The following is a 14416-nucleotide window of genomic DNA, read 5'->3' as shown; positions in this document are numbered from 1 at the left end:
CGCTAGAAAGCTCCGCTGCCGACCTGGACGTGATCTGATCTCCAGCGGGACACAGAGAACTCCAGACCCGGTAGCAGCAGAACAGCCCTCCCGGAGCCCACCGCCAGTGTTGGTGGAATAGCAAGCTAGCGTTAGCGGACTAACCAACAAGCACACTTGCAAATAAATACAATTTAATTTAAAAGTCAGGCGTTATACACACTGACTGCGGTTCGTCCGCGGCTGCAGGACCTGGAGCTCACCAGCAGTGTTTCAGTTTGACTGAAGTGTTGGGATAACTAAAATGTATGTATTTATAAGCGGGGTTAGTTTGCTAACTTGCTATTCCAACAACAATGGCGGTGTGCTCCGGGGGGGCTGTTCCTCTGCTACCGGTTCTGGAGCTCTCCGTGTCCCGCTGTAGATCAGATCACATCGAGGTCGGCAGCGGAGCTTTCTAGCGATGTTTTCACGCAGGCCGAACCCCACTGACGGTGGCCCATCTGCAGGAGCTGGAGCTCACCGCCAGTGTTTCAGTTGGACTGTTAAAAAGTATTGAGATAATTAAAAGGTATTGTATTTAGAAGCGGGCTGGCTGCTAGTTAGCTAACGCTAGCTTTCATGCTACATAAATAAGCCGGACAGAGTTGTCCCTCATCAGGCGATAGAAACCCTGCTGACCATGGCGTCCTGTTGGCTCAGAGCTCCACAGACTTTTGCACCATATTTACCTTCATAAACAATCGACCGAACACGATGACGTTTTACATACATTTTTTATTGTTTTGAATCGGAGGGATGCAATTTGTCTGATTTAAAGACTTATTCTGTACAGAACACACGTTGTGTGGCTGATAGTGACGTTTAGAAGTAAGAGAGACTAAATCCATTCAGATCACGGATCATCTCCAGTCTGTTGTTAAGTAACATCAGCAACAGATTGCTTGTAGAACATTTTGAGAGTTACTCTCTCATAAGTAAAACAACTAGAGACTGTGTAACAGCGGATATGTGGGTCTGATTATATTTTATTAAATCGGAATAGCACCACAGTGTTTTTGTCACTTCCTGTTCAGTCTGAAGGCGGCTTGAATCGGCTGGAAACTGTCCAACTTTACCGCAGCTTTTGGTCCCCACCCCGGGCTTCTGCCTCCTGCTCTCGTCTACTTTACAGGCGAGGCGCAGTTCATCTCGAACAAGCCTATTGTCTCGAGTAATGAAAATGCAATAGGGGGCCCCGGCTGTCTTCCAGTGTTACGGGCCCCTGATTGGTCTGGGCCCATAAGCAACTGCGTACCCTGTCAACGTGGAAGGTAGATTGACAGGGTTGCCTGCCAATTGCAAAAGCATTGCAATTCATTATTTATCTCAACCGGTTGTAATCTTAACACAATTATATTGATTTTTAAACAATTCACGATGCAGTGTTGCATCCCTAACCAGCACTATTACAATTACTGCTAGACTGTGGCTCTTCTTCTTCTGCCGTCTGAGGAGGTTCACCTAGGACTCCAGGATACTCAACCGGTGCACCACCGAGAGTATCCTGACTGGCTTAAGTACACAACCTCCTGGTATGGCAGCTGCATTGCCCTCAACCGTAAGGCTCTACAGAGGTTGGTGAAAAGGGCTCAGCACATCACCAGGACTGAGCCAGGACACACCCGTGGGGGAACTCTACAAACACTGGTGCAGGAAGAAAGCCATATGGATCATCAAAGACGCAAGGCACCCCAGTCTGCTGCCGTGCGGCCGACAGACTGTAGCACATGGTCCCACACCACCAGGCTCAGGGACAGCTTCATTACAGATATTCAAACTCTGAGCTCATTGCGTCATTTTACCTCTAAACCAACACTTTATCTCCTCACTTAACTTAACAAACCCACACACACACACAGTGGTGTGCCGTTCATCGGCATGTAGCCAATGCTGCTAGTGGTAGCGATCGTAGTCTGTAAAGATTAGGCGTGTGCAAAAAAGTCGGTTTGTCTTCGAATTGCGATTCAAGCTCTACCGATTCAAAATCTATTCGTAGAATTCCAAAAATCAATTCATGTTTTAAATTTGTTTTAAAAAATGTTAAATTATTTTTATTCTGTCTACTGCAATCCCCTTTACAGCTGCATCAATCTCACCACACTTGCTACCATCTTGTGGCTCTGGCATAAGAATGCTGACATCCCCATCCTTAATCCTTCTATATTTATGTTGTATACTTAATTTCTGTGTAATTACCAACAGCCAACAATGTCTACTGACATTCAAAGTCATGTATTGGTCACTAAGCCAGACGTGACCCTTACGAACGTAAGGCAAAGCTTCATTGTGGGGGAAAGCGTTACTTGTATCTAATGCTGGACAATGGTGTGTTTGTAAAGGCAGGCATGTCTGGCTGAAGAAGTGGTAGAACCTGTCTGGCCATTCTCTGCCTCTCTAACGCAGCTAGCAGCCCTGAGGCTTGTTGTTTTAAGAGCTGGATACTTCAGGTCAGCCTGTTCCGCTGATAAATGAAAATTAGAGACACATATGATTTACCGGTCAGCAAGATGAGTGTCTACATTAGACTGTTAATGCAGCTTTAAAGCTTTAGTGTGTAACTTTTTATATTAATGAAAGTCTGTTACATTTCAGCCACTGCCAATGAATTGATGCAAAGCTAACTAAGACTGTCAGTCTTAGTCATAGTCTCTGGCTATTTTCAGAGGATTGTGTTGTCTGGCAACTTCCGCGTGCAGAAAATAGAGATAATTAAATCTTCTGAAGAGATTATCATATTAGCAAACTACATGGAGGGGGGGGGCTTGTATCATGTGGATGCGGCAGTTTTGTTTTCATTATTTAGAATTTCCCATGAGGGAGACCAAAACTAAATAGCTATGCTATTCATTTAGCATTATTATTATTTATTAATAATTATTTATATTATTAATAATCTTTAATCTTATAAGACAGATTGAGTCAGGAAAGTGGGGGGGGGTTGACATGCAGCAAAGGGCTACAGTTGGATGGGAATGTGTTGCTTCAAAGCTCTCTGAATAGTTTTTGTTTTTAATTGTGTATTTGACTTGTATCTGTGAAACAAAATATATATTTAAAACTTGAGATAATGAAGTTTGAATTAGGGCATGTTAGTTATCTTTTCAGTAGGGCTTTTGATCCATTACAAATATTCAATTGCATGATTATCCATAACCAACTTAAATTGTGATTAATCGCAAAGTAATCACTTTTTTTTAAAGATTATTTTTTGGGCTTTTTCAGCCTTATTTTGGACAGCTATAACTTTATCATTAAAGAAGTTCATAAAGTTGTCACTACTCAGAGCTAAAGGAATAGATCTGTCAACCTGGCTGCAGCGCTGAAAAGAAACTTTGGGTTGTTCTTCTATTCTTCTATAAGTGATGAGTAATGTTCTGGTCTGGCATTTTTGAGGGCCTTTCTATTTGATTTTAAGACTGGCTCGCCAATCTAAACAAGATTCTTCCAGTTTTCAGGAGATTTGTTTGAATTTGCGAGTTTGTAAGTTAAACCAAGGTGCTGGTTTCCTTTACTTCCTTCTCTTCTTTTGAGAGAAGAAACAGAGTCCAAAGTCGTCCGTAGCGAGGGCATAGCTCCATCTACAAATTTGGGAGCGACTTAAGTTAACATAGGAGTCCTCTTATATTAAGAAACAGCATTAAATTAAATGCTGTTGGAATATCTTCCTTGAATTTAGCTATAGCACTGTCAGATAGACATCTAGTGTAGAAGCTTTAATTACATTAATATAGTTGGGTAGTAAGAATTCAAAAGGATTCTACGGTAATACTATTAAATCTTCACTATTGATGCCCTATGTCAGCACAAGGTCGATGTGGTTAAAACAGTGACTGGCCTCATGCACACTCGGACCAATAATACAAATTGAATAAAGTAGTGAGTTGAAAGCAATTCTAAGGCTATTGTTGTCAACGTCCACAGGGAAATTAAAATCGCCTACAATAAATACTTAAATTTATATACTTATATACTTAAATAAAGGACCACACATGATAAAAACCCAGATAGAAATTCAGAATATGGACCTGGAGCTCAACAACAAATATAAATGTCGGTAATGTTTTCCATGACGGGTGTTGAAGATTAAAAGCAAGGCTTTCATACGAGTTATAATTTAGTTTAGGTTTAGGATTAATTAACCGGCTTGAATTAAAGAGAGATCCTTGTTGAAAGAACCATCTGAAAGGACTTTGAAACTCAACTGGCCACTTAGAAGAGCCTTTTCTTTTTCTTTTTTTAGATAATTTTTGGCATTTTTAGGCCTTTATTGACAGGACAGCTGAAGACATGAAAGGGGAGAGAGAGGGGGAATGACATGCAGTAAAGGGCCGCCGGTCGGAGTCAAACCCGGGCCCGCTGAGTCGAGGATTCAACCTCTAAATATGGGCGCCCGCTCTACCAACTGAGCTTTCTGGGCACCCAAGACCCTTTTCTTTATCCATTTTGTGCTCACGAGGGTTTGTTTCTGCAAGACATCCCCTTCTGTCCCGCTGCTTCGTCTTTCTCAAACTTCAAGATTCAAGATTTCTTTAATATCATACCACAGTATACTGTAGTATGAAATTACGAGCAAAGTTTACAGCTTAAAAGATAAAGCACAGAAACTATTAAACACTGTGGAAAAGTTGAGTTATTATATGAATTAAAATAAATAAATGCTTATATGGGTGTGCAGAGAATGTAGAGTATGTATTTATAAATATCTAGATGCTAGATACATACAGTTGGGAAAGAGTATAAAGTATAAATATCCGTGTTTAAAGTGAATAGTGCGGTAGAGAATAAGGTGCATTCCAAACAGATTAGTTTGTACATGAGCGGGCCAAGGCCCAAATCACAGAACACGCGTCAAACACAAATTATCGCAATCATTTTGATAGGCGTAGTTTTCAAAAGTTCAGTGGTATCATAGTGTATATGTGGATTTGCATAGGGAAAAATATATGATGCCAATCGTTATAAATAATGTCAGATTCCCATGTTGTTTGTATCGGACATTTTGACATCACCTTCCAAAGAACAGGTATGTAGGACTTTCTGTTATCAGCAACGCAGCAGCAGTGTGTTGTGTAACTGAAGATCTGATCATGTATAGAGCTGGGCCATTCTCATGTTATGTTTCCTCTGACATGAGCTTGGCAGGGTCAGATAACATCTAAGTTTAACAGACAAGTTGGGACAAGCCGAGCATGCTGGTGGCGTGTGTGTTGTGGTAATAAAGTGTGGGAAAATGTTAGGAACCCTGACAGCTTTAGTATAAGTTCCCTCATGACACTGACGTGGTCTAAGCTTTATAGCTTACAATTGCTCTTTATTTCATTAGTTCAGGATAAAAAAAAACTGTTTACGGACTGAGGGAGGGACACACTGGATCAATCCCATGAGTCCTCATTTCCCTCCGTGGCCTCCTAGATTCCACAAATGAAGAGATAAAGAACACACTCTTTTTAGGCTTTTATTTCTCCAGCTAAAGTAGTCTTAGCTCCAGACTGGCTTCACTCTTCTTCACATTCATAGAGCACTTTTAGGTTCACTGCCATGCACAAGGAGCCAAAGAGTTACAGGAAGCGTCTTTGTTCAGTAAAGCAAAAGCGTCTTTCAGGACATGGTGCATGTCATACGTAAATACGATTCAGAGAAACATGTCAGTCTCATGTCTGAATTAGCTCCTGAGTCACTTTCATATAAAAGTCAAGATGGCAATTTTACTAGGTCAAACCTAATAACATTTCATTGAATTCAAATCAAATACGGAATCCACTTATCGAATTCAAATCTTTTTTCATCCTGTATTGAATCTTACTCTATTAGGCTTACCTTTTAACGTGTCTATGTACAGCAACTAAATGCTAAAATAACTCCAACTCAAAGACATCAAATTGACATTTGGCGCTGAAACGGTACAAACACTCCAGCTTTGAATGTTCCATATAACATATGAAAATAACATAACATAATGTTTGTTAAACTGTATGGTTTTTCCAATATTTGTCTTCCAGACAGTCTAACGTGTGTGTGTGTGTGTTCGTGTGTGTGTAGGGAGGAGGTGCAGCACAACTGTGTTCGATGGAGGAAGAAGTTCTCTTTTGTGTGTAAAATGATTGCGAATCCAATTACTGGAGTGTTGGACCCCTGCATCTGCCGGGTCTCTGTACGTAAGGTAAACTACATTTCCCAGCAGCCCCATTTTAAGGCAATGTTATTTTACCCCACATTAACCTATAATACAGCTGCATGTTGAAGGGTATGCAACGTAAACTTGGTTTGTCCCACAGCACTTGTCCCAGTTCCCACTTTTACATGACTGTGTTAGCAGTCGGACATAGACTGTTTTGACAGTTGTTGTTTTTTTTATCTCTCCAGGAGCTCAAAGGAGGAAAAGCCTTCTCAAAGGTAAGATTATTTTCTGATTATGTAGTTAGCAAGTACTACAGATAGAATGTAGATAGAGATTGCTAGATTTAGAGATTTATCAGACCCCCTTATCAAACGTTTTCACAAAAGCAACTAGTCAAATCTGATGACTTTCTGTAGCAAGGCAGGTAGAAGGGGGAGGGGGGGGGGGCAGGGAGGGAGGGCCGGTCTTCTTTGAGAATTCTTTATCGATATATCTCCCTCCCTTTGTAGAGTTTACTTCAAATATAGGCTCCCTATGTAATAATTGTACTTTAATATAATTCCAACAGTGAGTTTGTGGTTATTTGGCCAATATTTTCTATTTCTTTTTGTCTACCTTGCTGACACAACAACTAAGCGTTATGCAAATTATTGCATAATTATGTCACACATATGCAAATGAGCGTATGACATCAACTAGCAACTTTTAGCAACTTTTGGAAATGGTGCTAGCTACTAGTAGTGTGCAATACTGCTAAATGTGGTTTTGATCCAGAACTGAGTAAATAGATTGACAGTATCAACAATATCAATACAATACAGATACTTTTTAAGATAGATGCGACATCATATTGCTAAATCATAATGAATTTTGATAACCTTTAAGTAGTTTCGTAATTTGTATTTTGGATTATTAAAAGTTTGACCAAGGACAGAATTTTCATATGCTTGTTGTAATTTGTTGTGTTACCACTGTATCTTAAAATTATACGGCTTGCCCTTGTTTCATTTTTGGCCTGAAAATATAACCACACAGCGCTCCTCTTCCTCTGCCATTCTTCTGCTCCGTGTGTGTGCGCCTAGGCTTGCGCGATTAATAGTTATAAAATCGCAATCCAGATTCACCCCTGTTTGCGATATCCATCCATCCATCTTCGACCGCTTATCTGGTATCGGGTCGGGGACATCCCATGAATGTAGCATAACTGTAGCAAGCTCCTTCATAGTAACTAGCGGTAAAAAAACGCACACACACAAGCACCTTGAAAGCAGCGGCACTTACACAGACAGCCAGTGCATACTGGGCAGAAAAATTACAGTTAAGCTACATTCTTGAGATGTTAAAAACGTAGGGAAAACACTCAAAACTAATATATATTTTCACAAAATTGGCATGGATAACCATAATGGTATACATGCCCCATTTGTGTGTGTGTGTGTGTGTGTGTGTGTGTGAGTGTGTGTGTGTGTGTGTGTGTGTGTGTGTGTATATGAGAGGACAACCAGTGGCATAGTCAGAAATTGTATGTTGGGTGGGCCAGTACAAAAGTTAATGGGCCAATTTTTAGTACAAAAAAAATACTAAAATTAGAAGGACTTAGACAAATTGAAAAAACGCAACAATTTTACTTTCCAACATCGTGCATTACAATAGCAAAAACAGCAAAATACTGTCTTAACAGCATGCTCAACCAACAAAGCTCAGTCTATAAGGCTGTATACAACACCTGTCTACTCCTACTGTATTCAGGCTAAAACATATTTGCACAGGCAGAACAAGCAGCAATGTTAATAATTAACCATTTTATTGCACAAAGTGGTAACTGAACATAAATCCAAACAACAGATTATGTGTTAACATACTGCATTAGATAGAATACATCAGAAATCACACATGTAACCTATCCCTCGTGCATTCATTACAGCCATTGTTGCATCAGAACTATGGTCAGCTCACAATCAGCAAATGTGCGACCAGCTGTCTACACCAAACTGTTACTGTTGTTGCTGTTTGAATTAAGAAAGAGATATTGAAAAGTAATCCACACAGCATCTTAGACAGTGTATCGACTATACGGCAGTGATGGGCTCAAAGAAAACAAAAACTTACAGCTGAGTTATCTTCCTATTTAGGTTGTGACGTTGTGTAAAACGGAAATGCAAACAGAACACAATGATTTGCAAATCCTTTTCAACAAATGTTCAATTGACTACACTACAAAAGTGGCTGTGGCTTCTCAAGTGAGAAGCAGCGCTGACTGGGTACAATACTGATGGATGAGGTTAAAGTAGGTTGTTGACTTCTACATTACATAAAGCCACTCTCTGTTTCCTTCATTCACTTCCTATAAAAAAAAGAAGTGGACCAGAGTTGACCTACGATGTATTCTTAATCTGTGGATAACTTTTCACTTCCCACCTTAAATTTTTATTTTTAGACTCTTTTTAAGGTTTTTGTTATTTTCTCATGTCTGTCTGTCTGTCTGTCTGTCTGCCTACCTGCCTGTCTGTCTGTCTGTCTGTCTGTCTGTCTGCCTGCCTGTCTGTCTGTCTGTCTGTCTGTCTGCCTACCTGCCTGTCTGTCTGTCTGTCTGTCTGTCTGCCTGCCTGTCTGTCTGTCTGCCTGTCTGCCTGCCTGTCCGCTTGCCTGTCTGTCTGTCTGTCTGTCTGTCTGTCTGTCTGTCTGTCTGTCTGTCTGTCTGTCTGCCTGTCTGTCTGCCTGCCTGTCTGTCTGTCTGCCTGCCTGCCTGTCTGCCTGTCTGTCTGTCTCCAGCTAGGTTTTGCTGATCTCAACATTGCAGAGTTTGCTGGTTCGGGCTCCGCAGTTCGCTGCTGCATCCTGGAGGGTTATGACACCAAAAACACTCGACAGGACAACTCTATTCTCAAGGCAGGAGACACACACACACACACACACACACACACACACACACACTGAATTGCTCAGAACAGAGGTTTAATAAAATATGTGTTTTTTATAGGTTACAATTGGGATGACTCTTCTGTCTGGGGATCCCTGTTTTAAAACGTGAGTTCCTCTTTTTCAGGGATTTGGACACAGTGGCCCCACTCAGACACAATTAAGAGAACTGTTTCACCCATGTCACCCCCTCCATGTCTATGGTCGTTGTTTGTGTCCACAGATTTCAACATATCTGTGTTTGGATGGACAGACGAGAGTGTTAGTGTCCCTATAACATAAGACCCAAGTCCACAGAGGAAAAAGTGTTTTAGAATTTTAGTGGATTATTTTAACTTCTACAATTACTTTGTTTTACTTTGATTTGGTTTTATGTTTGGTAACTAGAGCATCTGTTATTTGCCCAAGAGTGTTTGGGGACCTTGGGGAATGTAAACAAGAAGTATTATGTACAGTTAGCTGTGGGCTGCAACTTGAGCCCCACTTCTTTTACCTTTTGGCAAATTGACACCATTCAAATTAGGCAGACGTGCGGTTCCTTGTTAGCTCACCTGGTTGAGCACGCGCACCATGTACAGAGGCTCAGTCATTGTTGCGGCGACCGTAGGTTTGGTTCCAACCTGTTGCCCTTGTCTGCATGTCATCCCCTCTCTCTCCCACTTTTCTAAATTAATCTGCCCCATAAGTAAAGGCAATAAAAGCCAAAACAATTATCTCAGAACAAAAAATAGGCCGAATTAGCTTTTAGCAGTATGGGTGGCTAGACAGAAATATCACTGGAATACTGTTATGCTGAAGAAAACATAAAAATTGTGTCGTGATTAGGCTTGAATTGCCAGACCTATCTCCCCCGCACTGTGTAGTAAGGTCTGGCTACACCACACATACACAGAAAAACACTCTGTATGCAGAGACTGTGGCTCTGCAAAATAGTCTTGTATAAGTAAAAAATAATAAATAACTATAAACTTGTTTTGATTTGCTCTTACCAGTGCATGGCCGTGTGTACGTTCTCCACTACAATCCCTCTAATCGCCCCTATAAGTCCCTCTTAGATAGTAAATAAACATTCTTTGTAAATCTTTATAATCCTTCCCTAAAACAGCCAAGCAAGCCCGCCTTGTCGAACTGTCCAAATTGTCTTCAAAACTTGCAATTTTTCAGCGGAAAGCTTGCAACAGAAAAAGGTGAGGGACATCCGTGTCTGCCGAATGTGAGGCAATTATCCTGGAAATGTACAGTCGTTGATCCAGACTAAGGTGTGGTAGATACACTACAAGATAATTATAGCCTGAGATAGTGGATGTCACATCGAATCTAAAGCTCTCTGCGCACTGCCAGGTAGGCCGCAGAGCAAAGCGCAGCATAGGCATTCGTAACCAAGGGTGGCAAGGAAGCTTCTTCCCTGTTGCTAGGTAACAACATGCTGTTATCTCATTGCTTGCGCTTTTGAAAGACCACCGGCAACTAGGTCAAAGTTGACATAATTTCAAGTTTGAACACAATGCAAAGCAGCAAATCTTTGCCAGGAGTAGTGCCGAGCCACCACCTTCCCCATAGGAAGTCAATGGAACAGCCTGTTGTGTAGTCGGCTTAAATATAACTTATGATAAATAACCTCCATGAGTTTTGTGTCACAGTTGCTGCAACAACGGCTGACCTTGTTAATAAGCGAGCCTAATCAGGACCCAGTTTTCAATATACTGTATAACTTTCGGCTGTTTTTTGAACCCCAGCATGCACCTGTTCCTTTTCCCTCTCAGACTGACCCAAAAAAAGGGAATGTGACTGTTTTTGTAGCACTCTTTTGTTTTGTGCCTGTGTTTTTACCATTAGGCCTCCCAGCACAGCCAAATCTCTCTCCACTGGGGACGAGGACCCCACCCTGCAGCTGGACTGTAAGGGTGAGAGCACTGATTCCACAGGGCAGCCACTTGGAGGCATCAGGGAAGGTCCTCGCACCTTCAAACCCAGACAATCGTCAGTACGTAGCTCAGGTAACTGCTCAGTATTATTGTTCTTTGTACTCTTTAACCAACTGGAATTGAAAGACGATTCTAACTCTTTAAAACTTGGGTCTTATTTTTCTTTATCATTTTTGAGATTTGGGCACACAGTGACTTTGCAACAGCGAAGTCATGTGGGAAAAAACATGAGCAGTCAGACCATTAGGCTTCTATGTTTCCACTCTTATGTTAAGGCTCTGCTCTGCCTGACTTGACTCACCCTTTTGATACCAGTGCAATGATATATACTGTAAATACAGTATATAAATATATACTGTATACATTATATACAGTGTATATACTGTATATACTGTGACTATATGAAGTATATAAATATATACTGTAAATATTGTCCTGTTACTTTCCACTTCTTTGTGTTGGCGTTCTAACCTCCGGTGGATTTCTGAGGACTATGGTTACCTGCTCCTCAGATCTCTGCAGGGTAAATCCAGACAGCTAGCTTGCTCTGAGTTTTCTTTTGAAAGACTGAAACAACCTATGAACGTACGCATGTTCCACCTAAACAATTCCTTCCTGAGGCTGTTTTGCAGCAGCACTGTGGCTTTGCTTGGTGCTTAACACTGCCCAAGACCATTCTGATTGGTTTAAAGAAATGCCTGCACTGCCCAAGACCTGTGATTGTGTTGAAGAAAAGACAATAATCCTATCCCAGACTGCTGTGCGGAGGAGAGCCTGGAAATGCAATACAAGGCATGTGTGTGTGTGTTTACTGTGTGTTCTGCAGGGCTTCCTGAGGAGGGAGAGAGTGTGTCCAGCCAAGATGAGGTCTTTCACACTGGACATTTCAGAAGCTCCAGCTATGCCAGCCAGCACAGTAAGATTTCAGGTCAGAGTTTCTTCATACTACAACCAAAGTCAGGAGGGTTTACTTTCTTGTGCTAAGACCAGGGAGATGCTCAGCCTGAGAGTCCTATTATTACCAACCCAATTTAGAAACCAAACCACTTCAGGACAGCCCTGTACACTGTTTGACCAGTGGAGTGAAGAGTGCAAGTACAGTTTCCTTCTCTCTCTATCACTCCAGCTGTTGGAAGTAGCAGGGAGGAGGACATCATCATCCTGGATGCAGTGCACCTGGATTTTTGTGCTCCTTTCCTCTCCTCTTTTCTACTCTAATTCCCTCTCCTCTCCTCCAGGCTATAGCACAGCTCACTCTCGCTGCTCCAGCCTGACTGACCTCAGTCACCATAGGAACGCCTCGTCCAGCAGCAATGTCTCCTGTGGGCTTGTCCAACCCTGCCAGCTAACTGCCTCCAGCCCCACAGAGCCGCACCGACAAGCAACTCCAACCAAACCGGAGAGACCTCCTCTACCCTCTGCAGCTGCCCTCATGTCCAACAGATCCTCCAGGTATATACAGTACACACACCTGTGCTTTTGACAAAACACACCTGCCCCTGCCAGTCAGTCAACAGCAACCAGGAAGAGAGATGTCACCTAGGACATGATATTACTAAAAGGCTGTGCGAGCACAAGCTGACAGGAGAGTAAGAAAGATATCAATTTGGGAGAAAGTACCATGGGGAGGAGAAAAGAAAGTGAACTACTCAGCACTAGGATTGAAAAAGCGCTGAAGATCAAATACTGAATATTGCTCCAGAAATAGCTGAATGACTTTAAATGGTTAAGATTGAGCAGATGCCTGAAAGGTATAGTGAAGGGTAAAGACAGCAGTTAAAGCTGGCAGGAATTTAGGTCTTTGAAAAATATCCTGTTGTCCCAATTTGGACCACACACATTTGCCAACATCAGATTATTGACCCAGAATTCCCCTGAATTGATAACAAAGCACCCATTTGAAAATGTGCTTACAAAATGTATGTTTAAGTTAAATGTGGGACAACAATGGGAAACGAACCCTGTTGCTTTTCATCAACTACATCATCTTACAGCGCCGGGGTTGAGCTGCATCCCATATAGACGTTATAGTGTGCTGTTTGCCTCGGTATCTGAGGCTGAGAGCCACTGACCAAGTGGAATTGAATAGGACAGAGGAAGAAAATATTCAGGCTTAAACACACAATACAGTACTTGTTGGAGGGGATACATATTGTTGGTTTGGGTATGCACATTGATTTTGTTACTAAGAAAAATACAAAATATCATATCCCCCAACCAATCCTTCTGTATGAAGCAAAACCTCTAATATGTTTTGGATGTCAAATATGAATGTTTTCTCTCTGGTGGTATCCGTCTTGCCCTACAACAGGAGGAAGAAGGACACTGTGGAGAAGCAGCCCAGCTGTGTGGACGACACTCGCATTGATGCAGATGACATTGTGGAGAAGATTGTACAGAGTCAGAATTTTTATGACAGCAGCAACAAGGAAGGTAGGTCAGAGTTTTGGGGGATTTAGTTTCAGCTCAACATTTGTGTTATCATAGCAAAACCTTCTCTTCCCGATTCCTTTTTATTTAATTTTGTTCTAGACAGCAACTTGAGACTGTTTGTGAGCAAAGATGGGACCACTGCCCTCAGCGGGACACAGCTCGCCAACAGGTACACAGTTTTACAACAGGTACATTGATTTGCTGTTTTCTTTTAACAAGCCTACTTTTTAACTAACTGATCTTGTATTTCTGTGTTTTCCCAGAGGAACACCTGGTATTTTTGAGCCAGTGGTCATTGAGACCCACTAAAAGATTCTGTACTTTAACATCTGTCTAGCCTCATCAACTGGTTAATGATTCTGTGACATGAGATTGTCTGTCTGTGACTGTATGTGCAAGTATGTGTATACTTTATCTAGCTTGAAATAAGACTACTATGATTTGTGTGTGTGTACTGTATGTATGTGTGTGTGTGTGTGTGTGTGTGTGTGTGTGTGTGTGTGTGTGTGTGTGTGTGTATATATATATATATATATATATATATATATATATATATATATATATATATATACATACTGTAAATGGAATCTTTTTTAGTTTATACTGTACACTACTATACTACCGGTCAAAGGTTTGGGGTATATTACTATTACTATTACTATATTACCATATTTACCATTATAGACAGAATACCAGCTGATCTGAGTTGGGGGGGCTGATCTTTAATGCTATATCTACATTGCCCATTATCAGCAACCATTCATCCAAAGTTCCAAAGGCACATTCTATTTACTAATCTGATATCATTTAAAAAAACTAAATAGAAAAGCATTGGAGAAACCTTTTGCAATTATGTAAGCACATACTGTAATCTGAACTGCTGCCCTGGTGGAAAAAAAAAATGCAACTGATCTCAGCTGGTATTCTGTCTGTAATAGAGTGCAATGGAAATTTCTAAGTGACCCCAAACTTTTGACCAGTTGTGTATTTAATTGGGTGG

The 14416-nt window shown here is 41.3% G+C and overlaps 1 protein-coding gene across 1 annotated transcript in view; it reads left to right on the top strand.

Annotated features, from left to right (window-relative positions):
* Positions 1-13949, top strand: part of fam102ab (family with sequence similarity 102 member Ab) — a 24404-nt gene extending 10455 nt beyond the window's left edge. Inside the window, exons 3-12 of the mRNA XM_034895531.1 lie at positions 6061-6181; positions 6385-6414; positions 8912-9028; positions 9120-9166; positions 10895-11055; positions 11810-11911; positions 12222-12435; positions 13295-13416; positions 13516-13585; positions 13680-13949. Of these exons, the coding sequence (XP_034751422.1) occupies positions 6061-6181; positions 6385-6414; positions 8912-9028; positions 9120-9166; positions 10895-11055; positions 11810-11911; positions 12222-12435; positions 13295-13416; positions 13516-13585; positions 13680-13725 (1030 nt within the window). The 3' untranslated portion in view covers positions 13726-13949. The remainder of the gene's footprint in view (positions 1-6060; positions 6182-6384; positions 6415-8911; positions 9029-9119; positions 9167-10894; positions 11056-11809; positions 11912-12221; positions 12436-13294; positions 13417-13515; positions 13586-13679) is intronic.
* Positions 13950-14416: the final 467 nt, after the last annotated feature.

The sequence above is a fragment of the Etheostoma cragini genome, chromosome 16, assembly GCF_013103735.1.
Source record: "Etheostoma cragini isolate CJK2018 chromosome 16, CSU_Ecrag_1.0, whole genome shotgun sequence".
Taxonomy (NCBI): Eukaryota; Metazoa; Chordata; class Actinopteri; order Perciformes; family Percidae; genus Etheostoma; species Etheostoma cragini.
This window is presented reverse-complemented; position numbering and strand designations above follow the sequence as displayed.